Source organism: Medicago sativa, chromosome 4 (assembly GCF_051527215.1).
Source record: "Medicago sativa cultivar Bolivia chromosome 4, Bolivia_mono, whole genome shotgun sequence".
In the NCBI taxonomy this organism is placed as follows: Eukaryota; Viridiplantae; Streptophyta; class Magnoliopsida; order Fabales; family Fabaceae; genus Medicago; species Medicago sativa.
In genome coordinates this window covers 49,392,661-49,417,493 of record NC_140752.1, presented here as the reverse complement: position 1 = coordinate 49,417,493, position 24,833 = coordinate 49,392,661, and the positions used below count along the sequence as shown (strand labels likewise).

The window sequence follows — 24,833 nt, the reverse complement described above, 5'->3', positions numbered from 1 at the left end:
TTCAAGAAAGATAAATTTACTTGTTATCCCTCTTGTTTATTTTCTTTAATATTTAATTGATACTTTAATTTATATGATGATTATTATTTATAAAGAGAATTTATTCCTAATTTTTACTACAGCTAAACTATTGATTATACTACAAGTAATCCATATTTAGTTACATGTCTATCACTGTTAACTTATGCATGGTAAGTTTGTGATTAAAGGATGCCTGTGATAAAGGTGTTGACACCTCCGAATTGATTATACTCGATTAACAATCTAATGTTACAGTTCTAAAGTTTGGTGCTCATCCTAATTTTTTTTTTTTTTTAAGAAATCAAAATGGGATATATTAACAACGGCGATGGAACCTCCTCAGTACAAGAAGTACTAAAGGATCCGACCCGGCAAACCAACTGTCACAGAGTATAATTACAAAATAAAAATCAGTCGATACCCAGACAATAAAGAGGGTTCAACCACCAACTTTGAGAACCGTACACAAAATTGGTTTTATTGGCTTTCAGCCACGACAACGAATGGAATTTAACTTTAACTAATAGCTGCTCAATAGGTGTTTCCGTGTTGTTGAACAGTCTGTTGTTTCGTTCATTCCACACCATCCACACGCAAACAAGCCATAATAATTGTAAAAATGAACGACGAGCCTTTGAATGACCTGAATAATGTATAAATTGGTAAAAATGATCACGGACATTGTCAGTGCCAACTCCCGACACTCCAATCCAAGATCTAATATGCTGCCAAAGAGAACCAAAAACATGACAATGAAAGAACAAATGGGATGCCGACTCCTCTTTACCGCACCCCGAAACGTACATAGGTGCTCATCCTAATCTATTAATCATGTGTTACCTTAATCGACCAACGATGTTAAATCAAGTTCACCTCTCTAGTTTCTGATCTTAACAGATTGTATACTCCATATATAGTTTCTGATCCTAACACGAGATCTATATTTTGAAGGTGAGAAAAACACAAGAAGGGGGGTTGAATTGTGTTAGCTTTTTCTTCGTTTTCTCCTAAGCTGAAAACACTAATCAGTAGCAGATAGAGTTCTACTTCTGAAGTGATGTTCAGGACTAACTTGCAGCGGATAAAAACAGAGAGAGAAAGAAGAAAGACACAAAGCAATTATACAGGTTCCTTCCACAAACCGGAAGTAGTCATGCCCCCCTTGCACTTCCAAGGAGAGTTCACTAAAATGTAATATCTGAATACAACTGCTCACTGCTAAACTTAGCAAGAGACTTCAAACTATAACACCCTATTTCTATTAAAGCGATAAAACACGCGAATATAACAAATATTCAAGAAATAGACGCTACGTCTAACACAAAATCCAAAATCCAAACATACATGCGTATATATATATATATATAATGTCTCAACAGTCACAGCGGAATATAATTCATACATCTCCCAAATATATATGCCATGGTCAAAATACAACATCATATAAAAATCCTCCAAGTCCGACAAGTGGACAATATCAACAACATAGCAATAGAATCCGAAATAACAAACAGATACTAAAGCCTAATCAGATCTTAGACCTACGACTCCGACACGACAACGGAGAAAGCTCTCGTCATCCAAACATCTAGCAAGTAACTCACCAAGCAACTAATCCTGCACAACGTCTACCCATCCATACAGACAGGTAGGCGGTCGAAACCACTAGGGGTAAGCATTACATTAATCATAATCAATAAATAATAAACATAGCATTCAAGGATTCATACATATCACATATACATAACCATCCCTCCTAGAATACTAGCATTACATGATTATCCCCCATCACTTGCACTTCAAGCTATCACATTATTATCATAGCATAACAGACATATCTAATCTTTAATCAAGTCATCAACAAAAGCTCATCATTTATCAACATCAATTAATGAAAATATTACTCACCTCATTACTCATCTAGCATGCTTAACTCAACAAGTACAATTCATCATTTCAAGTTATAAGCCAGTAATCATCATCAACAAAGAGATCACCATATCATATGTATATACATATATAATTCTCCCTCATTACTATTACCAAAATAATTATCATCAAGTAGATTCACCAAGTCACATATTCAACTATGACACAATTCATCAACCAATCAATTCCAAATGTCACAAGTATGTATTCATCAAACACACTTATCATCAACAATCACCATTCACATGCAACAACAAGATAACCTTTCAATATGCAATGCACCTATACTCGACACATATATGCATGTGGTACCATAACAACAGTCATTAGATGCCAACCGCACATCTATGTAAGAGTACACCTCCTCTTACAACAACTATGTAAAAGTACACCTCCTTTTACATTTCAATACATGACTCAATATGATATGATGCATGGACATAAAACAACGACCCGATAATGTACAACTTCACCACAACAACGACAATGTAAAAGTACACCTCCAATTACATTGACTAGCTCAACGACTTTTGCATTATAAAGTGTACATGTCCACACATTCAACAATCACAATTCACATAAGAGTCATCACCACATCATCAACTAAATCATCATCATATTCATCAATAACCAATAACATCATCATCATCATAATTATCAACATACATCAACATCAACTATATCATATAGTTCAACAACTCATAACCATTTCTCACAATTCAATTAATGGAGAAAATACAACACATTATGATAAACATCACATTCAACACCTAACAATCATCCACATATCCTCATTTAATCATATAAAACTATTCATGAAAGATTGTAAGGTAATTGGTTCAAAAGAAGCATTTTCAACCAAGTTCGTCTATATTATCCCATTTTCAAAATAATTGAAGTTATCGAACCAGAACCAAGTAAACAAGATCCAATGCCTCAACTAAGCATACCTCTAAGTCACATATAAGTGTAGTAGAGTATACAATCACGTTTCACAGGCTAAACACAACGGAATCATAAAATTCACAAAGTTCGTCTCACTTTATCGTTTTTCAAGTAAAGTTTCATTTTTTAAAGCAAAACAAGTTAGAACCATCACATCATAGTTTAAATACCATTAAACACCTTAATTGAACTCATAAAACTCAAGTTTCGAAGATTGGAAACAATCCTTAAGGTTTGGGTTGACTTAGAAATAATTATGCTGAATTTTCGTAAAATTTCACTAAGACCTCCTTGGAGTATTTTCCTCATAACTCAAAAACCAAAAATCATTTTCAAGTCAAACCAAAGCCACTGGAAAGCTAACAAAATTATCTACAACTTTCATGTTTACACCAAAAGCCAATTCAAAGCAGAAATGGGTGAAAAAGCACAAAAACCGCAGAAACCGAAGTTCTGTCAGCACGCACGGCCCGTGCCATGCGCGGGCACGGCCGTGCCAAAAAGGGCAGAAAGTTAGCACGGCCCATGCGTGCATACGCACGGCCGTGGTCGACTGACAGCACAACTTTTCTTCGTTTTTTCCAATTTCACCATTTCGCGCATAAAATTCAAACCGTTAATCAGATTTCGATGCCGTTTTCGCCTACACGCTCCTGATACTTGGCTCTATCATAATGTCCAGAAAAATTCAAGTTTCAACCACCCCAAAATCATTTTCCAAAACCTCACATAATCACTTATTTGCAAAAACGCTTAAACACCGACATTTCACACGAAAAACCCGTTTTCTCCCAAACGACTCGACTAACATAACCACAACATGAAAACAGAAATTCTACCAAGTCCAATTCATCCAACAACATCAAAAACTCAGTCAACAACCTCATATTTCAAAAGTTCATTTTAGTCCTTCACATGAACAACTTAGCACAAACTTCACCAATTCAAACAACAACTTCACAAAATGGAATACCCATGGTATAAATCAACAACAACAACAACATATCTAATTCAACAACAACTTCATTCAAACATGAAATCATCATAAATCAAACACAACAACAACAATTTACACAATCTTGAGCAAAATCAACAAAGTATGCATATCGGCATATATTGAACATGTAATTTTCATTAACAACAACATGATTATCAACAAATTCACATACCCAAACATTACCTCAAAGCATAAGCACGAATTTCATCAATTAATTCCACAATAATCAATTATGCAAATAAGCACTTATGTAGAGAATTAGGGTAGAAGCTACAACTAAGTGATTATGATTAAAGCCTAACCCCTTTACCTCAATTCTTCACAATCAACACTAAGGCTTCACTTTAGCTCCAATCCTAGCTCCAATCCTTGAAGCTTGACCTCCCTCTAGCCTTCTCTAGATCTCCTCTTCAAACCCTTGTCTTCTCTTTATCTCTATCTCTATCTCTTCTCAATTGAAAATGAAAATGTTGGCAAAAACCCTATTTCCTCTACCAACTAGAGCTTATATAGATTCCATCTAATTGGGTTCAACTCATAACACCTAAATGGGTCTAACCCATTTCTACTCTTACCCAAATGTTACTACTCACTTAACGGTAAAATGTAATACTAACGGTCACCTACCGGTAATAAAATAAATTACTACAACTCCCTAGCACTTAGTAAAATAACAACTCTCACTAAGCACTAAAAAAATAATCCTCAACAAAATTACTAAATTACCCCTACTCTCAAAATGACCAAAATACCCCTAAGTCCAAAATGACTAAAATACCCTTCTACACCGAATGCTACAATTCCCAACCAAAAATACACACAGAGGCAATTAATCACATATGAGCACATATTAACACACATAAAAGAATTAAATAAATAAAATAAATCTAATGAAAAATCGGGTTGTTACACAAACTACTCAAGCACAACTGCAAGAGACTTCCTATGCTCCTGAACACAATCAAGAGACTTCTAATGCTCAAGCACAACTGCAAGAGACTTCTATTCAAACAGAATTACAAAGAAAAATGTTTGAGGTTGAACACTTGATATACAATCAGTGGTGTTCACAATACTAATCAGATCACTACAAGAAATCCTGCAATTAGCCAGGGGCGGATTCCTTGTGAAATTGCAAGAATCCCTGGGAAAAAGCCATTTGCCAGGGCTTTTGTGAGGAGCTGAATCAATGGCAAATGCGCTCCTAGCAAATTGCTATGCCAGGGCCTTTGCGCCTGGCAAATCTGCGAGGGACACACTCCTGTATGAACCCCTCTTATAACTCCTGGCAAAATCCCTGGCAAATTGTCTGACTCAACAACCTGCTTAGCTGACGCACTGCAGGCTTTTCTGACGCACTGTCCAATCAGCTGCAGTCTTACCCCAAATATGACAGGAGTATTGCGAGGGGTATACCCCTGGCAAATTGCATAGATAATTTTTTTAAATAATGGTTTTTAATTGTTTTTTAAAAAACGTTAATTTCATTAAAATAATTAAAATTAATTATTAAAATAAATTTAAAACAATTTTAAATTGCTTTTTTTAATTTCATTATTTTAAAATCATTTAAAATAATTTAAAAAACATAATTAAATGGTTTTTTAAATTTAATTGCTTTAAAATAAGTAGTTAAAAATAAAAATTAAAGTAATAGCACCCACAAAATATTAAGTCTAACAGTAATGAAATTAAAATTATATGGAATAATGTTACAGACCATAAGTAGCAATTGTATCGGGAAGCATAACAAACTTCCCCAAATATTATACCATAGATAATAAAAGCAAAATAAAATAACATGCATGAACACGTCATAAGGGTCCAACTTCACTCCTCATCATCGCTCTCAATCTCCTTGCCTCCTTCTTCGCTTCCACCTTCGCCATAAATCGGAAAAGGCTCTACATTGGGATCCGGAACTGACGCTTGCTGAATTGAACTCCCATTCTCATGTGCTTGCCTAAACTGAGCCAGTTGCTCCTCATATGTTCGTTGGCGGCTACAAATTTAATATAAAAATTAAGAACAGTTTTATATAAAAAGATTTAATATAAAAAATTAATTAACAGTTTTTATTATTAATTTCAAAATAAATATTACAGCTCTTAGTTTAAGTTATTTATATTATTAAAAACCATTTTCTCTAAATTAAAAATACCATCTCATAGTTCTAAGAAATCAACAGTTTTCTCCAAAATTAATTTAAAAACAGTGCTAAATATTTTTTAAAAAATAGTTCTAAATAAAAAAAATATTATAAACTATAAATCTTATTGTTGGATCTAGTATATTTTGTCATTCTAATAAAACTATAACTATAATTATACATATAATCCACCCAAATCTACCAAAATAACATATATTCAAAAGAAAATCACAATTTCAATAAATATACAATTTTCTCTAAACCTCAACAAAAATTTATCTCCCTCGCATAAACACATGCTTGCTGTTATAGTTTACTGCAGAAATCACAATTGTAAGCATGTGTTTACTGCAGAAGCTTCACAATACATATCATTTTTTTTTCAATTTTTTCGGCCAACATAAACAGCAAATGGAAAAGCAGATCCAAAGAGAAGCTTCACAATTTTTTCACATAAACAGCAACAAAAATCAACACAACACATTATAATTAAACTAACCTGTTAAACATAAAAGAAAAGCAGATCCAAAGAGAAGGCTTCACGGGAGGCGGAATTGAAATCAGATTTCCAAATGGGTACAACACTGTTGTAGCAAACAAAACAAAATTAAGTCAATAAATAAGTTTAACATTTATTGTAGAAAATAAAAGAAATATAAGTGAAAGATTTTTTTACCAAATAATGAGAAAAGTAGGAGATGAATGTATAGGGGGGAAAGAAGAAAAGAGAAAAGAAAAGAGAAAGAGGAATTGTTTTTCTAAGTGTTGGAACAATGAAGGGGTGAAGGCACGCATGCTAATATATTATAAAAGGTGCCAAGGCCATAGCCAGGAGCTGCCCCTGGCTAAATGTAGGGAGCAGTCAACGGTCCAGGCATGGCAAGCTTTGCAGGAGAATGTTTTAATATCTATTTGCTTTTGCAGTGGTGATGTCGCTTCTGCAGTACCATTGCAATTTGCCAGGGGCTCTCCCTCAGATTTCTCCTGTCTTTACCTGACAAAACTCAGTTTTTGCAGACCAATTTAAAATTTATCTTCCCGCCTAAAATGATGCCAGGGGTTATGCGAGGGCCACGTCCTGTGTAATTTCCCACCATGTTTCCCTGGCTTTACTCCTGGCAAATTTCCCAGGGGTTCATGCTCCTGGCATAATTCCCTGGCTAATTGCAGGATTTCTTGTAGTGGATACAGACTCTTAAGACTCTAGAATTTCTAAGATATGAAAGTTGTTAAGAAATTCTAAGTGAACTTTGAATGCAGAATAATTTCAGTAGAGTTTTGGCACTAGCAAATTATTGTTGAGTCCTTGCCAATCTCTAAGTCTTCACTCCTTTATATAGAGGTGTGAAAGAGACGTTGTGAATTGCCAGCACATCAAAATAGAGTCGTTTGAAGCTTTGATCAATCACCAATGATCTTTAGCCAGATATGGTTATTGTCCTATAAAGGATCAATTTCAAATCCATTCCAATTGTGAAGGAACATCGTTGCAGGCAGAGCTGTTTTTCTTGTCTTGTAGCAGAGACAAAAACAGAATAGTGGAGGTAGTGGTTGTACACTTCGTACAATTGTACTTTGTCAACGCTCTTTAAAGAACAAGCATCCAATGCCTTCAAATCTTTTCAAAATAGCCATTGCTTCACTCTTCCAGTCTTCTGCAATGCTTAGACGAGATTAAATCCATTGAACAACCTTTGAAGCTTTAAGTCTTGCATCTCCTGATGAACTTCAGCTTCTGGTGATATTCAGCTTCTGATGAGATGCTTCTGATGAACTTGCTTCTGATGACGTCATCACTTCAGGAGCACTATACTTCAGGAGCACTTCTCTTCAGATGCTTCAAGCTTCCTTTTTGTTGATTCCTTAGCTCTCTATTGTTCTTCCAGAACTTATTTAAGATGTCAAATTTTTGTCTATGGTCCTGTACACTTGAACAAATATTAGCTTATCCAATTGACAATTTTTAATACCTTGTTATCATCAAAACTCTCAAAGGGTAATGTTAAACATATTTTGTTCCAACAATCTCCCCCTTTTTGATGATGACAAACATTAGTATTTAAAATGTGCAACTGTTATTAATCTAATTAACAAGTTGACTATAAGGGTTTGAGGTTTGTAAGCTCCCCCTGAGTCTAATAGTACTTAAAGGTGAGGTTTGTAAGCTCCCTCTGAGTTCTATCCATGTTAATTAAATTCATCATTAAAAACAAAATTAACACTCAGAATATTCCCACATTAATAGACTAAGAGATAAGAAGAAGGTCCTATTAATTTAACTTGATTAAAATTAAATTAATGAGGCTCAGAGCCTATAAATACTATACATCTACTCCCCCTTTTGTCATCAACAAAAAGTATAAAAACTAAAGACAAAAAGAAAGAGTTAAGAAAAACATAGTGAGGAAAAAAATTCTATAAGACATAAGTTCAGAAGCATAATAATTGATCAGTAGCGCAAAAACTTTGTTCAGAAGCGAAATAAGATCATATACAAAATTGAGTCAGAAGCACAACAAAGAAACTTAAGAGACAGCTAAACAAGCTAAAAGATAAGGTGTGCAACTAAGGGTTGGCTTGCTTGTGGAACATGTCCATCATCTGTTTCAGCATCTTGTTTGTCTCTTCTTGTTGCTGCTTCATTTCTCTCTTGAAATATTCATTACTTCTGATCAAGTTGTCTTCCCTTATTCTTGCTTCTTCCAGCTTTGCTTCTGTGGATGAATTGTATTCAAGCAAAAGTAGCTTCTGTTCCAGGAGTTCTTTCTTCAGCTTCTTATTTTCTCTCTCCAGATCAACATTCCTGTGCATCAAATCCAAACTAGAAGAGGCTGATTTGAAGTTAACCTTGTTCAACCAAGTTAAGTCCAGTTCCTTGGGATGCACACCAGTAGGAATGAAATCAGTAGCATTCCTTTGTCTTATGCATAGAGGATTTTGCACCCAAGTTCTTAACACTTTAACTTCTTGAAGATTGTTATCAACTCCCTTTAGCCAATCTTTAAGCTTTTGTTGAGCAGAGTCTTGAGCATCCATACAAGTTCTCTGAAGCTCAGTCAAGACAAAGTCTACACTCTCCTTTAATCTCTTCCAAAGCTTCTCATAGCTATCCTTATGAACCAGATCATTCCTTGCTTGAATTAGATTGTTCAGCTCCTGAAATATATTCTCACACACATCTGCTAAAATAGTAGAATCTAGAAACAATGTGGCCATTACTTAGGCCCAATATAATCCAAAGCCCAAACTTCACATTTGGCAGCATTACTTGTGACGCCCCCTCTCTGCGAGGGGGTGCAAGGAGCGAACAAGACTGATTCAAACGAACCCCAACGTCTCTTTGTATATTCTGCATGTTCTCGCAATAAACTCTCTGGCGGTTACACTTCCCACGATTTCGTAACCGCCAGAGCCAGGTGTGCCACCACAACGGCTCTGCAGCCCTCCACCTCTATAAATAGGGGACTCAATACAGTCCCCAAGGTAGAATCTTTCCTTCCTTTAAAACCCTCACTCTCTGAATCTCTACTGACTTGAGCGTCGGAGTGCCTGCAGGTACACACCCCCCATCCGCTCCAAGAAGCATTCCAACACATTCTACCACCGTAGCAACCACCGTATTCAGAGCACCGGCAGTCACCTTCTAGTCAGGTACTATCAGTGGTGCCGTCTGTGGGAAATATACAAGATCCCTCATTTTTATACTCCTAAAAACCAAAGCTTTCCATAAAAACTACCATGACTACCAACGGTGCTCATTCCCAGTTACGAAGTGAGGTGCACGTCCTTCAACAGGATGGCATGACATCTACACCTTCACCTGTGGAAACAAACAGGGAGGAACCAACTCACATAGTTCCTCTCCAAGAAATACCTTTGCAAGGCCCCTCACGACCTACGGAGACACCCGGGGATGCCACACCAACCAATGTTCTCATCGGTAACCTGATCCGCACGGTTCAACGGCAAACGTCGTTAATCGAGGAATAGAACCGACGCCTGATGGATCTGGAACAATCGCGTCACATCGTCTCAACCAGGAGAACTCCTTCCCCAACACGTAGCAGAAGGGGAACAAGCCCTCACAGGCCCCGTTCCAGATCTCCCTGGCGTTCCGTAAGCATCAGATCTCCGAGCTACACCAGGAGGTCATCGAGGTCACCAAGACGATCTCCCCCTAGGCGATCACCGCCAAGACGATCTCCCTCGAGGAGATCTCCCCTTAGAAGGTCCCCGCCTAGACGGAACAGACGTTCTTGGTCTCCCTCAGATTCCGAGGACACTCGCGATGCTCGTTACGACCGCAACGCTTACGGTCCATTCACACGACGCATCCGAGAAGCTCATATCCCTCGCAGACTGGAGAAACCTCCATAAATGGACTCATACAATGGGACGACTAATCTAGACGAGCACATCGAGAACATCGAGGCGGTTCTCACTTACAGGTCGGTGCGAGGCGCCGTTAAATGTAAGCTCTTTGTCACTACTTTGAGACGAGGAGCGGTCACATGGTTCAAGAACTTAAGGAGAAACTCCATTAACTCATGGAGCGACCTCTGCAACGAGTTCACAACCCACTTCACAGCTTCAAGAACGCAACCAAAAACGGTGGCGTCTCTTGAAGCCATTGTTCAAGGAAGGAGCGAACCCCTTCGGGACTACATCGAGAGGTTCAACAAAGAAGATGTTCAGGCACGAGGTGCCAATGAAATAATGAAACTGTACCTCATCGCCAAGGGTCTGTGCAAGGACACCAACGTCAAGAAAGCTGTCCGCTTGGATCACCCAAGGACTCTCAACGAGTTCCTAGCGATCGCAAAGATCTACATCGCCTACGAAGAGAAGCTGTACGCGTACAGCCTCAATAAATACATGAAGGAGGAGCCTGCTGCTGAATCCACCAAGAAGCCCTTCCACGAGAAGAAGAAGGAAGGCAAAGCTGCTCGGGAAAGCAAGAGGCCCAACGGTCACTTCACCGAGTACACTCCATTGGCCATGTCAAGGGTGAAAAATCTCACCGAGATCGCGGTAGCCGATCTGACAGAAGCTGGTATCAAGCCACCAAAGGCTCCATCTCAGGAGAGAAAGGGGGTCGACAAGACAAAATACTATCGATTCCACAAATGTCACGGACACTCCACCGACGACTGCATCCATCTGAAAGATGCAATTGAGCTCCTCATCCAGAGAGGGCGGCTCAAACAGGTCGTGAAGAGCCCAGAAGCATAAAGAAAGATCATCAACCTTGTCCGTAGAACATCTCGGTGATTTCCCCGACAACGTAGAGATCACCCCCTACTCATACACCTGGGAATAGTTCCCCATTGCCAACATCATCACCGGAGGAACGCTGAACATCTCCATAGGAAGCATGAAGAGGAAATTCGAAAAGCTCATGAGCGTCAATTCCATGGCCCCCACCAACTGCGGAGGGAGGCCACCTTTGGCATTCTACGATTCTGAGCTTCCTGGTGGTGCTTCGAATTCCGCCATTCCTTTGCTCGTGCGAGCATCGATGGCTAATGCAGACATCCGACGAGTCCTGATCGACACAGGGCCTCGTGCGACATCATGTACACCAGCCAGTTCAGGACTCTTCAACTGACGGAGAAAAACCTTTCTCCCTACGTTGGAGATGAACTCTACGGCTTCAACGGCTCATCTACTCAGCCATGGGGGTACGTGGTGATCGACTGAGAAAACAATAAAGATCCCGTTCTTGGTGATCGACTGCCCTTCTCTCTACAATTGCATCATAGGGAGAACTGGGCTCGCCCAGCTAGGGGCCGCATGTTCAACCGCTCACCTGAAGTTGAAGTACCATGCGAAGGATGGCATCATCGCCTCTTTCAATGGAGACATCGAAGCTGCAAGAAGATGTTTCCTCCAAGCTAACAAATCTCAGGACTAGGCTTCCCAATCCAGCAAACCTGCTGAAGATAGAGGGAACGCTGCTGCGAGCACTATGGATGCCAACTTGGTCGAACTTGACCCTAGGTTCACCAAGGAAGACCTGAAGGAACAAAAACGGGAGAAGAAGGATCCGTTCAACGCGAAACTTCTTAGACTTATTCCTGATGGTGAGTTCGAGCTTGTCCCTTTTGGAAGCGACCCCTCGAAAAATTTCAAGATTGGCAAGGATCTCCCCAAACTTGTCTAGAACCAGCTGATCGCCTGCCTCAGGAAGAACCCCGACCTATTCGCATGGAGCGCGGCTGACATGCTCGGAATTGACCCTAGCGTCGCCTGTCACCAGCTGACAGTAGATCCCGGGGTTAGCTCTGTAGCCCAGCGACGTAGAAAATAGTCTCCTGAAAAATCAGTGGCTGCAGAAAAAGCTGTAAAAGACCTCATAGAGGTAAATTTTATTTCTGAGGCCAAATACACTACCTGGCTCTCCAATGTTGTACTTGTCAAGAAATCTAATGGAAAATGGCGTATGTGTGTTGACTATACCGATCTTAATAGGGCCTGCCCTAAAGACGCATATCCTCTTCCTAACATCGATAAACTCGTAGATAATTCCTCCGGCTATAAACTTTTATCCTTCATGGATGTCTGTTCTGGGTATAACCAAATACCCATGGCAGAAGAAGATAAAATGAAAACAGCCTTCATGACCGAATCAGGGAACTATTACTGCAACGTAATGCCCTTTGGTCTACGAAATGCAGGGGCAACTTATCAACGAATGATGAACAGAGTCTATGATAAGACACTTCTAGGTGATATCCTTGAAGTCTACATGGACGACATGATCGTAAAATCCCAGCTAGAGGTGTATCATGCCGCTCACCTCAGAAGAGTTTTTGAACAAACTCGGAAGTACAACATGCAACTCAACCCAGATAAATGCACCTTCGGAGTCCAAGCGGGTAAATTCCTTGGTTTCTACCTAACTGAAAGAGGAATAGAGGCGAACCCGGATAAGTGCCGCGCATTTACCGAACTCCCAACGCCCCACTCTAAGAAGTGCATCGAGACACTCAACGGAATGCTAACTGCCCTCTCCAGATTCGTGGCAAAATCTGCCCAACACGCTCTTCCTTTCTTCAAACTCTTGAGGAAAGAAACGAAGTTCGAGTGGACAGAGGAATGCGAGAACACTCTGAAGCATCTCAAAGAGACCCTCTCGGCACCGCCCGTACTCTCGCGACCCGATTAAGGTGAAACACTGTACTTGTACCTATCCGTCTCTTCTAACGCGGTAAGCGTCATGCTCATCAGAGAAACGACGGAGGGACAAAAACCAGTCTACTTCACCAGCAAAGCACTGCTAGGGCGAGAAACAAGGTATCAGAGAATCGAAAAGGTAGCTCTCGCACTCCTCACAGCAGAACGAAGAATGAGGCAGTACTTTCTAGCTTACACGGTGGTAATCCGGACAGACCAACCCATCAGGCAGATCCTGGGTTCGACATACATTACGAATCCAAAAGGGCACTGAAGGCACAAGTATTCGCCGACTTTCTTGCCGAGATGAATTTCCCAACTGAGGATAGTTCTGAGGAATGGACCGTCTTCGTAGACGGATCATCCAATTCCAATGGGAGCGGAGCCGGAATAATCGTAGAAAGAAACAAAGGTATCATTGTCGAAATCTCCCTCGCTTTACCTTTCCCTGTTACGAATAACACTGCAGAATACGAGGCATTCCTGGCTGGTTTGCGAACCGCCCATGACATGGGGGCCAGAAAGGTGAAAATCTTCACCGTCTCGCAACTTGTGGCTTCCCAAGTCACAGGAGAGTTCCAAGTAAAAGAATACCATCTCCAAAAGTACGTCCAGTTAGTACTAGAAAAGATGAAAGAATTCGAAACTGTCAAAGTAACTAACGTTCCCCGCGAACAGAATACTCGGGCAGACATTCTTTCAAAACTCGCAAGTACACGAACTGCGAACGGGAACAAGACAGTAATACAAGAGGTTCTCAGCGAACCAAGCATCCAGGATAGAGGCGCTTTACCTCAAGAGATTAATTCGATCATTGGAATGGAAGACTGGAGGGGACCCATCTCTCGGTACATAGAGAATGGGGAACTCCCTTCGGACCCGCAAGAAAAGACAAGGTTGAAACGAAGAGTCTGCTCATTCACTTTGGTGGAGGGAACCTTATACAAAAGAGGCTTCATCGTTCCACTAATAAAGTGTTTAGGACCCAACGAGACCCAAGAAGTCCTCGCTGACGTCCACGACGGCATATGCGGACAACACCTTGGTGCCAAAGCTCTCGCAAAAAAAAGTCCTGCGAGCGGGGTACTATTTGCCCACCATGTTGAAAGACGCCCAAGATTACGTAAACCTCTGCGATAAATGCCAGCGACACGGGGATATGCATCTAGCACCCCCCGCCGAGCTGACATCCTTGGTTTCCCCTTGGCCTTTTGCATGGTGGGGCATCTACCTTTTGGGACCATTCCCCAAAGCCACTGGGCAGTTAAAATATCTGGTCGTCGCAATCGACTACTCAACCAAATGGATCGAAGCAGAACCATTGGCCAAGATCACGGCTAAAAACGTACTTCACTTCTTCAAAAGAAACATCCTAGCAAGATTTGGAGTACCGGCACAAGTGATATCTGACAACGGCACACAGTTCACGGATCAAAGGTTCCAGGACTACCTAAGGAATATCGGCATCAAACAAAGCTTCACCTCCGTCGAACACCCTCAGGCCAACGGCCTAGCCGAGGCTGCGAACAGGGTCATTCTGCGAGGAATACGGAGAAGACTAGAAGCTTCTAAACCCAATGGGCTGAAGTGTTGCACGCGGTCCTTTGGGCCTACAGAACTACTCCCCATTCCACGACTGGCGAGTCACCTTTTCGACTTACGTATGGGACAGAGGCGGTCTTACCCATTGAGCTAACCGAACTCATATGGCGTACTGGCGCCACCACTGACTTCCCAGCCAACACGGCAAATCTACGTGAAGAGCTCGAATTTGTCGACGAAGTCAGGGTCGGAGCTACCTTATGAGAGGTAGCATTAAAACAAAAAATAGCCGCTCGCCACAACAAGAAGGTCATAAGAAGGGAATTCGAAGTAGGCGATCTAGTCCTTCGGCAAAACCAGAAGGATTCTGAAGAAGGGAAACTCGCCACCAACTGGGACGGCCCCTACAGGATCTGGATGAAGACCGGGACAGGGGCTTACGGACTCGAAGATCTCCACCAAAACACAATTCCAAGGACTTGGAATGCAGAAAAACTCAAAAGGTATTACACTTAGATGGCAGACAATGCCAATTTACTCTAGTGTACATACTCAGTTCTATACAACAAACTCCTCGCTCTCGAACGAGCAAATAAACGGAAGAGCAAAGTCATGCCACTCCGAATCCAAAAAGAGAAGGATGAGAGAAATTTACAAAGCAAATTCTGTTACTCCTCAGTATGTACGCTTACCGCTGCGACATCACTGCTCGGTATGTTTGGTAGAACACCAGCTCGTGATGGGTGATTCACGCCTCAGTGCGTTGGACTTAGAATGATTTCTTCGTTCATCCGCTGTTACACGTCCACAGCTTTGGACACACATTCAGATAAACGATCTCTTGGATGTGCAATACTTCCAACTAATATTCCGAGTAAACAGTTGGAAACTACCTGCCCCAGACTCTTCCTTGCAAAACAACGCAAAGGTAAAACTTTCCAAACAAAGTAACTAGCTACCTGGGAAGAAATTGGCAAAACTTTGATTTCATCAAGTCAAAGTGACAAGAAGTCAGGCAGGCATGCTAAACTCTCCAGTAATTAAATCACTTCATCGAAATAATGACTGCGAGGGGTAGTCCATCCCACCACAGCAAAACGAACTTCGGCTTAAAAACCTCGCACTTCAAAAGCGAGCAACAATACAAGTCGAACAGCTAAGAGCATACGAATTATTGCAGTCTGTGAAACACACAAGATAGATAGTTCGCTCTCAACAAATACTTCAAACGGTATTAAAAAGCCTCACACAACGAGCAATCAAATTCAAAATATTATACTTGAAAGTAAATCATACAAGTGTAATTGAGAAAAATGCAACTATATTATAAAAGGTGCTAAAACCACTAAGGGCGCACAATGTCATTAAAAACTTGATTGTTGAAGAAAAATTAATTACAAAGGCCTCATCAGGCCTAGGCGTCATCAACATGCCCATCATTTTCTTCCAGGTCAGGAGGCGGGGTGATCACCCCGTCTTTCACCTCACTGAGGGGATGAATTCCTTCGACGTTCAGTTCGATATTCGGGTTCACCAACCTCAGCTGAGCCACTGGCCGATCGAAGCCAAGTCGGACGGCGTCCACCAAGCTTCCTTCCAGCTCACCAATCCTGTCCACAAGGTCAGCACGCCGCAGGACCGCAAGGTCTTCCGCCTCGTCCTCTCCAGGGAGGTCCGCCTTCTTCAGAGCTTCCTCCAAGGACACCTTCTCCTCAGCCAGCTTCCAGGAGGAATCAGTTTCCTGCTCAAGAGTAGTGCGAGCCTCTGCTAGTTGCTTCTTCAGGACATCAAGTTGACGGTCACACTCCTCAGCGACAGACCTCTTGCTCCTTTAATCTTCCTCAAGAGCAGCAACCTTAGCCGTCAGAGCATCCCGCTCCCACACCAAAGCATCGACCCGAACTTCACCCTTAACCGAAGCATTGTTCAGGGCAGCAGCGACCTCCAAAGCCTTCATAGTGGCAATAACCCCATCGATTATCGCCTTACTCCGGCCAGCGGGGCCCAGATCCTGGATAATCTTCAGCTTAGGGTCATCCAAGAAAAGGGTCGACTAGGGGCCACAGAGCTCCGACTCAGACCACACCTTTGGAAGCTAGAGGAAGTCCCCTCTTTCAGAATGGACAGGGACGGCCTTGATCGGCGTGATTGGGTCCTCGGAGGGCACTCTCACCCTCTGCCTCTTTGCAGAATCCTGCACCAGCTCCTCAGAAGGCTCCTCACCTTCCAAGTCCACCATGGGACCAGAGGTTGAGCCGGGGTCGGAACCAGCTATAAGGTGCTCCAGAGATTGGACGTTCTTACGCTTCTTCTTGGCCGAGATTTTCTTACTCGCCGCGTTCACAAGAGCCCGTAAATCTTTCATTTTTCCTGCAACACAAAGATAGGGAAATTTTGTCAGTTAGGGGAAACAAAACAGGAACAGAACTGGAAGGAAAGCAACTGAAAGACGAAAGAAAAATAAACTACCAAGACAATCCTCAAAGTCCTCAGAAGTCAACAACTCATGAGTATTGATGAGGCGGGGCTCTGTTACAGGGATTCCGTCCGCACTCATCAAAGGGTTCCCCCGCTTATCAGTCTTAACCTTCCGCGGGAGAGACTGGACGAAGGCCCAAAGTTGTTGACGCAAGCCTTTTTCTTCATCAGTAAGATTAGCAATGGTTCGGCCAAAGTCCCTGGGCTCATAACCAAAATGGTCTTGGGACCAACATAAATAGAAGAAAGGACGACGTTCCTGAACGCCGTCCCCCGCAACCTCCAAGAGATTATCTAAAGCAGCCACACTTCTTGGCCGAACCAAAAAGAAGTGCTCTTTAAATCTCCGAACCTTCCCAGCAAAAATCTCAAACATCTTCTGGGTCTGGCGAAAAGAAACCCAACCTGCACCCCGTTGCACGGTGAAGAAGGAGAAGAATACATTTTTGGAAGAAGGGATGCGAAGGTAATCGCACAACAACTCAAAGGCCCTCATGAAGGCATAAGAGTTCGGGTGGATCTGAGTGGGTGACAGCTTGGTCCAACGGAGCACTTCCCACTGGAAATTGAAGAAAGGGAGTTGGAAACCCATGTCTTTGAAGACCACTTCGTACATAGGAATGGCATAGTTTTCATATTCCGAACACACCCTGTCAGACGTGCTCGGCAGAATCAACTCCCAATCTCCCACTTCTCCTATGGAATCAAAGGGGGCTTCACCCACGCCATCAGTAGCAAATACAGATTCTATTTCCAAGGGCTCTTCCCCCGACCACGTAGTAGCAGGAGCAACAACTCCCTCATTCGCCATGAAAGACCTGAAAAAGCAAAGGAAAAAGTGAATCCAACATTCAGATCCACCCTTCCTTCACCCATCAGGTCGGTCAGGCAAGGAAGGGGTCAAAACGCTACCGCTAAAAAACAAGAGGAACGACATATCCAACTCACACGTCGAGAAAACTAACTCCCGGCGAACAGACTCAAAGCTTATGGATGAAGCCTAAGCCTGTCGCCAATGTTCTTCCAAATACTAACAGAAAACTGACAGCATATCTTTCAAAGTGTTTTTGATGCACGGTGGAAACCGCCGTAGCCAACGACGGAAACCACCGAGTCAGAAACACTTCTGCCCTAAAGGCATGCATTCCTACAGTTTCTAAAAAAGGAACAGGAACTGAAGAAGTTATAAACACAAGCGCAAAAATAAAAAGGTGAAGTCATTGGAATGTTACCTGTTACGATGAATGGATTGGACTCGAAGTAGAAAGTTGAAGGACTGGAAAGATTTCGCCTTTGAGAAACTCTGGGGAAAACTTCTAACTCTCTGAGAAAATGAAACGAAGTGGTATCCCAAACAACGTTTGGGCTATTTATACTCGTTTCGTAAGCCACTCAAAAGTCGCGACTTTCTATCCAATACAGCCCTTCACATACAACTCTACTTCCCTCTAGCATTCCTACGATCCAGATTTGATCAAACCATTCATCAGAGGTCCCTGATCTTTCGTAGCAGTTCATGGAACATCAGGATTGAATCAACGGTTTTGATGACACCTCGAAAACACAAACCGAGAACACTCTACAGACTATAGGTACTCAAGTACTACAATAGCCTTGACACATGTCATACAGAAGCCAAAGGTCATGTCTCTTCAGTTTTTCCCTCGAAACGGGGGCATTAATTGCGGAATGACATTCGACCAAACCCTCAGGCGAGGGAATCTTTCCGTCTAATCTTACATGCCGAACATCAGGATGCCGAACATAATTCATCAAAACTGGCGAATTCACTCAGGTATAGGGCGAATGGGGCTAGAGAAAAACGAGTATGCTCGCTTAACTCTCTTCACGCTCTAGACCGTCCTCGCATGCTACCCCCTGGGTCAACTAAGTCCCCAAGTCTGGCGAGCAGGACTCTCTTTACCCTCCAACGGGAAAAATGCTCGACAACAAACATCTTCTGGGGGTCGGTCGAAAACGATCAAGCGCCCGCACTTAAGTCATCACTCTTAGTCAAGAGCAACGACCTGGGGGGCTACTGTTCTGGATCGGCCAAAAGGATCTTTGGCCCATTACTTAGGCCCAATACAATCCAAAGCCCAAACTCCATGTTTGGCAGCATTACTTGCGACGCCCCCCCTCTCCACGAGGGGGTGCACGGAGCGAACAAACTCCAACGTCTCTATGTATATTTTGCACGTTCCCACAATAAACTCTCTGGCGGTTACAATTCCCATGATTTCGTAACCGCCAGAGCCAGGTGTGCCACCACAACGGCTCTGCATCCCTCCACCTCTATAAATAGGGGACTCAATGCAGTCCCCAAGGTAGAATCTTTCCTTCGTCTAAAACCTTCACTCTCTGAATCTCTATTGACTTGAGCGTCATAGTGCCTGCAGGTACACACCCCCCATCCGCTCCAAGAAGCATTCCAACACATACTACCACCGTAGCAACCACCGCATTCAGAGCACCGACAATCACCTTCTGGTCAGGTACGATCAGAAAGGATGGTTATGAGGTAGTCTTTCACAGAATTTGTTTCTCATCTCGGACATATTTCTTATCCTTTCATCAACACTAGGGTTCATAGGCTCATAGGAAATGTTTTTAGCAGGCTTTTTGTGGAGTTTGGTGGATGATGATAAGGCTTTATGTAAGTTTTCATATACTTTGTTCAAAGGAACATCATCCATGTCTGAAGAAGATGTTTGGGAGGTTGATTGAGAGGATGTGGAGGTTGAATAAGATTCTACCACTATAACATCATTAATATGTAGAGAATCGGGATTACCTTTATCAGCTTCTGGAGCAGCTGCTTCTGAACCAGCAGCTTCATCCTTCTGACCAGCAATCATCAGTAGACTTCCAGCTTCTGAAGTCACCAAATCTTGTACTTCTTCAGTAGCCTTAACCACTTGTTATGCACTAACTCCAGCATCTTCCCTTGCTATGCTTGATACAGGGACTTCCATTCCTTTTGCAAGCTCCCTTATCTTTTCAAGTGCAGCAGCATCCAAAGTTTTCTTCTTCTTTACCTCTCTTGTGACTATATCAGTAGCAGCTGCAATCTGCTCTTCATCTTCAGCCACATATGCTGCTAACTTCAACTTCCCGATAGCTTACTTTCTCTTCTTCTTTGGGATAGAAGGTTGATCAGGAGTAGTTTGAGAAGTTGCAGCAGCTTTACCACTTCTGGTTCTCTTGTTCAGAACCGTATCAGCATCAAGGTCCTGAACTTCTTCTTGAATGGTTGGTACAGCAAGACCAACTACATTCACTTTAGAAGGATCCTTCTCCTTCTTTGCTTTCTTGGCCTTCTTTGCAGGTTGTTCAGGAGCATCTTCCAAATACTCATCTTTAGTGAGTGCTTTCCTCTTGGTCTTCCTGCTCCTTGCTACAGGAAAAGCACTACCATACATGGTTTTAGGAAAATCTTCCAGCCTGATCCTCTTTCTAGTTGTTGCAAAGTGGTCTTTGATGTAGTTCATCTGAACTTCAAGAGGATCTTTCTTGCAGATTGGAGGAAAGTTTTCCATCAGGTTGGACATAGCATCAGATTCATGTAGATCTGTGTTGAGCTTTGTATAGACCTCCTTCTTAATCAGGTTCATGTTCCTGAGAGTTCTTCCATTGATGACCTTGCCAGTTTCAGTGTCAAGTTGCTCATCAGTGAAGAAGTTGACATTGCTGATAGCTTTCAGGATCCCTCCTTGATGAAGAATCTCTGAAATAAGCCTACCATAGGGAACCCAGCATCTTCTGATATCCTGGATTTCCCTGAGCTCTTTGATCATATGCTTAAATATGTACTTGGGCACATTAGCTTTTTCCTTCATGATAAAGAAATGAAGGAAAATCCTGTGCTCCAAGGAGGGTTGATCACTACCACCATCTTTTGGTAGGAGGTTCTCATTTTGTATCTTCAGAAGCATCTTCTTCTCCATGCTTAAGTCACAGTGAGCACCTTTTTTTGTGTTGTTGAACATTGACTTATTTACCACTTCATTCCATTGGTTAGTCTTGCTGTTACCTATCCCACCTTTGTAACTTCCTTCAGAAGGTCTTCTGAGAACAAAGGAGATAATTTCTTCTGAGATGAAGACAGGGATGCCCATGATGCTTGACCTGATTTCAGTGCATCTGAATGGTTCCAGATGTAACGCCCTCTTTGTTATTTAATTATTTTTCTTGAGATAGAGTCGAATTATATGATTTATTTAAATTATGTGATATGTTGGTATTTTATTGAGTGGCTTTATTTTATTATTTATTATAATATATTTAGTGGAAGAATATATTTAGTGCAGAAATATAATTATTAGAATAAGTAGATTTGGGGGCTGAAATAGAAAGAAGAGAGTTATTGGGCCTAATCAGATTTAAGAAGAGTAATTAGTAATATAAATAGAGGAGAGATTAGGTTGAAAGATTAATATATGAAAAAACAAGGATTTGGAGAAAACAAGGTTTAGAGAGAAGAGAAGAGAAGAGTCAGAGAAGGAGAAGTCTGTAGACCTTGCTGCTAATCAATCTAAGGTAAGGGTGGGACTAACCTTCTTTAATCATAAGTATATGGTTCTGAAATAGGGTTTAACATGTTTGTTGTTGTTTTATTTTGATGATTAGAGAAGTTAGGGTTTGAAAAAGGGTTTTGAATTGCAATTCAATTGATGAATTAAGCTCAGTTGATGATTTATGTTATGTTATTGTTGATTTGTGGTTGAATTCCTGATTATGAGTTGTGGTTGTTGATGATTGTTGTTGTTGATGTCATATTATCAATTGGGTATGAATTATGTTGAGTTGTTGTTGTTGATTGTGATGATTTTGAATGAATGTGAAGTTTGAATAATATAAGTGGATTTTCCTGATTATTTTCATCTCTAGACCGAATTTTGATATGAAAACTGTTATTGATCGGTGCGGAATTGGTCTTAGGTGTAAACAAGAAAGTTGTAGGTATGGATGTTATCTTTCTTATGTCATTGGTCTGACATCAAAACGATTTATAAAACTTGAGTTATGGTCAAATTATTGCACGTAGGTCACAGCGAAATTGCACAGTGACAGCATTCTCTGTTTCATGTTTTTGCATTTTGTTCATATGTTTCTGTTTTGAATATGTCTTTGGTATAAACATGAAAGTTGTTGATAATTGCGACTGATAACACGCAAAACACACTATTTAAATAGTTTAATTTTTATTTATTTTAGGGTCGTGTCTTGTGTTTTGCATGTTTTCTGGCTAGTATTTTGTTATGTTTCAGGTAACGAGGGTGTTAAAAGTAAAAGAATCAAGAAGGAGGTGAAAAGAGCAACTTAAGCTAGTACGGTCAGCCCATCACCATGGCTAATGACATCATGCTGATGTCACACCCAATTCAGATCAAGCCAAGAAAGAACGCGTTCAGCAACAACGCTTCCGAGTCTCTCTGGAGAGTTATCAGTTTCAATCCTAATCTTCACTCCACAACTTTAGGCTCAAGCAAAGATGATTTGGTTGCAATTTCAAGCAATAAAAAGAAATGCTACTCATCAGAAAAAGGCTTCACGTTGTTTAGCTCTAGTTTTACGATACATCACTAGTTTTTAGTTTCATTTCATTATTTCTTTTAAAACATTTGGCTACGAGAGATATAAGAATTCTATTCTGAAGCATGTTTTCTTTGGAATCGCAAGCTTAGTTTCTTTAGCATACCCTTCTTTTCAATAAAAGCTACCGTGCCTTTAAATTTTCATTCCCATAATTTTATCCCAATTCCCTTTATTTCAAGTGCTGCTCCTTATTATTCCAATCCCAATTACTCTGTGTGCTGCGCATATCTACTTTAATGGAGAATTGTTATTGCCATATTATCCATATATTTTCATTGCTTGAATTACTGTTCGGTTTCAATTCCATTTAATAATTGCTTGCTGCCTGCTACCTGGTGCCGTACTATATATATATATATATATATATATATTTCTCCATTTACTTGGGTACTATATATTTCTGTTTGGCTAATGTAGGTACAAGCACCTCACGTGTTTGTGCCTAATTATTGTTATTTGTTTGTTTAGTTCATTGTTTTGCAGTACGGTTCTTATATTAGCAGTCTACATCAAATTGTTCGAGGGAATTTATACTCAATTAAAGTTTCCAGATTTTTACAGGTAATTCATTTCCTTTTAGCATGAATCAATTAACAGTTTGTATGTTTAATATAATTATGCGCTAGTAGTTTCATTTGAGTCCGAAACGAGGTTCCGTCGTACCGACGAAACTCATGTAAATTACGCGTTTCTTCTAGTGTAACGAGAATTTAAATAAATTGTTTTGAAAAATTCTGTTTTGCAATTATTAAAAGTCTACTACGAAAGTAGAGACACAGAGATATCGTTTAAGCATCGAAAGAGCGAAAACGATATCCGACATAGAAAAATATCAAGTTTTTAATCGAAAAGGTTAAAGCGAAAGCATTTCTTTTCTTTTAATTAAGAGTTTATTGAATTTAGAAAAAGAATTTTTAGGCCTGTAATTATATGCTACGGAAGTAGGTGTTTTACACGTCTAAAAATTCCGACAACGTGTTGCGAAAGCAAACGTTGTCTCTTGTTCGATAAATTCTACAACAAGTTTTAATTCTCTCGTTACCATTTAATTGGCGCAACAATTTGCTTGAGTGACGAAAGTTGACGGTAACCGTCGTTTTGGCCTCTACTCATTTATTAATTAATTAAAACTCAATTTTATTCGGCATAGATTCCAAAATATTTTGATCTCGCCTTAGATAAACACAGTAACAGCGAACTTCGGTAGTTGTTAAATTGGTCTCTGTGGATACGATACTTTTTATACTAAAACCGACATAGTCGTACACTTGCGGCCCTGTCAAGTTTTTGGCGCCGTTTGCTGAGGCTTGGGGCCTGATCGAGGATATGGCCCAGAACCATTACCAATGGGGGAGCGAACCCGCTCTAGCTTAAAAAGGCCAGCACAAGGCAGGGATGTACGAGGTTAGCAGTTTTGACCATCACTCCACCTGCCCCCGTGGCCGCTGTGGCCCCTAACTGTGAGATTTGCGGTACACCTAGACACACTCCTACTGAGTGTCATCTGTTAGTCGGTACGGACCAGGCAAACTACGCGCATGGGAACCCATTCGGGCAAAGAAATCCTAATTTCCCATATAAAAATAGCAATCCCACCTATGCGCAAAATCTTGCACCCATTGCACCCCCCTGGTTTCCAAGGTCAAAGAGGAGCCCCTGTTGCTCCTGTAAAGTCTAACCTGGAGCTAATGATGGAAAACTTCGTCATGGCTCAATCCCAATAGAACAAGGAGTTCCTGAATCAAAACATTCACACGAATGAAATGATTAAGCAGCTTGCATCTAAGATTGACACGTTGGCCACCCACAACAAGATGTTGGAAACGCAAATTGCACAAGTGGCCCAACAACGAGCAGCTGCACCTTCAGGAACTTTCCCTGCGCAACCTTAACCTAACCCAAAAGGGGAGCTGAATGTCGTTACCTTGCGTAGTGGAAAAGAGTTAGAGAACCCTAGTGAGAGGGAAGGAGCTGAGAAAGAATCGGTGCCTGCTGAAA

The 24,833-nt window shown here is 41.2% G+C and overlaps 2 protein-coding genes across 2 annotated transcripts; both read left to right on the top strand.

Moving 5' to 3' along the window:
• Window positions 1-10,418: 10,418 nt before the first annotated feature.
• LOC146929558 (uncharacterized) lies at window positions 10,419-11,273 on the top strand. Its single transcript, XM_085707354.1, has one exon. The coding sequence runs from the start codon at window positions 10,419-10,421 to the stop codon at window positions 11,271-11,273; it is 855 nt and encodes a 284-aa protein (XP_085563480.1).
• Window positions 11,274-12,483: 1,210 nt separating this feature from the next.
• On the top strand, window positions 12,484-14,357 carry LOC146929557 (uncharacterized). The gene is made up of 2 exons (XM_085707353.1): window positions 12,484-13,188; window positions 13,272-14,357. Exons 1-2 carry the CDS (start codon window positions 12,484-12,486, stop codon window positions 14,355-14,357), a joined length of 1,791 nt encoding a protein of 596 aa, XP_085563479.1.
• The last annotated feature ends 10,476 nt before the right edge of the window (window positions 14,358-24,833 follow it).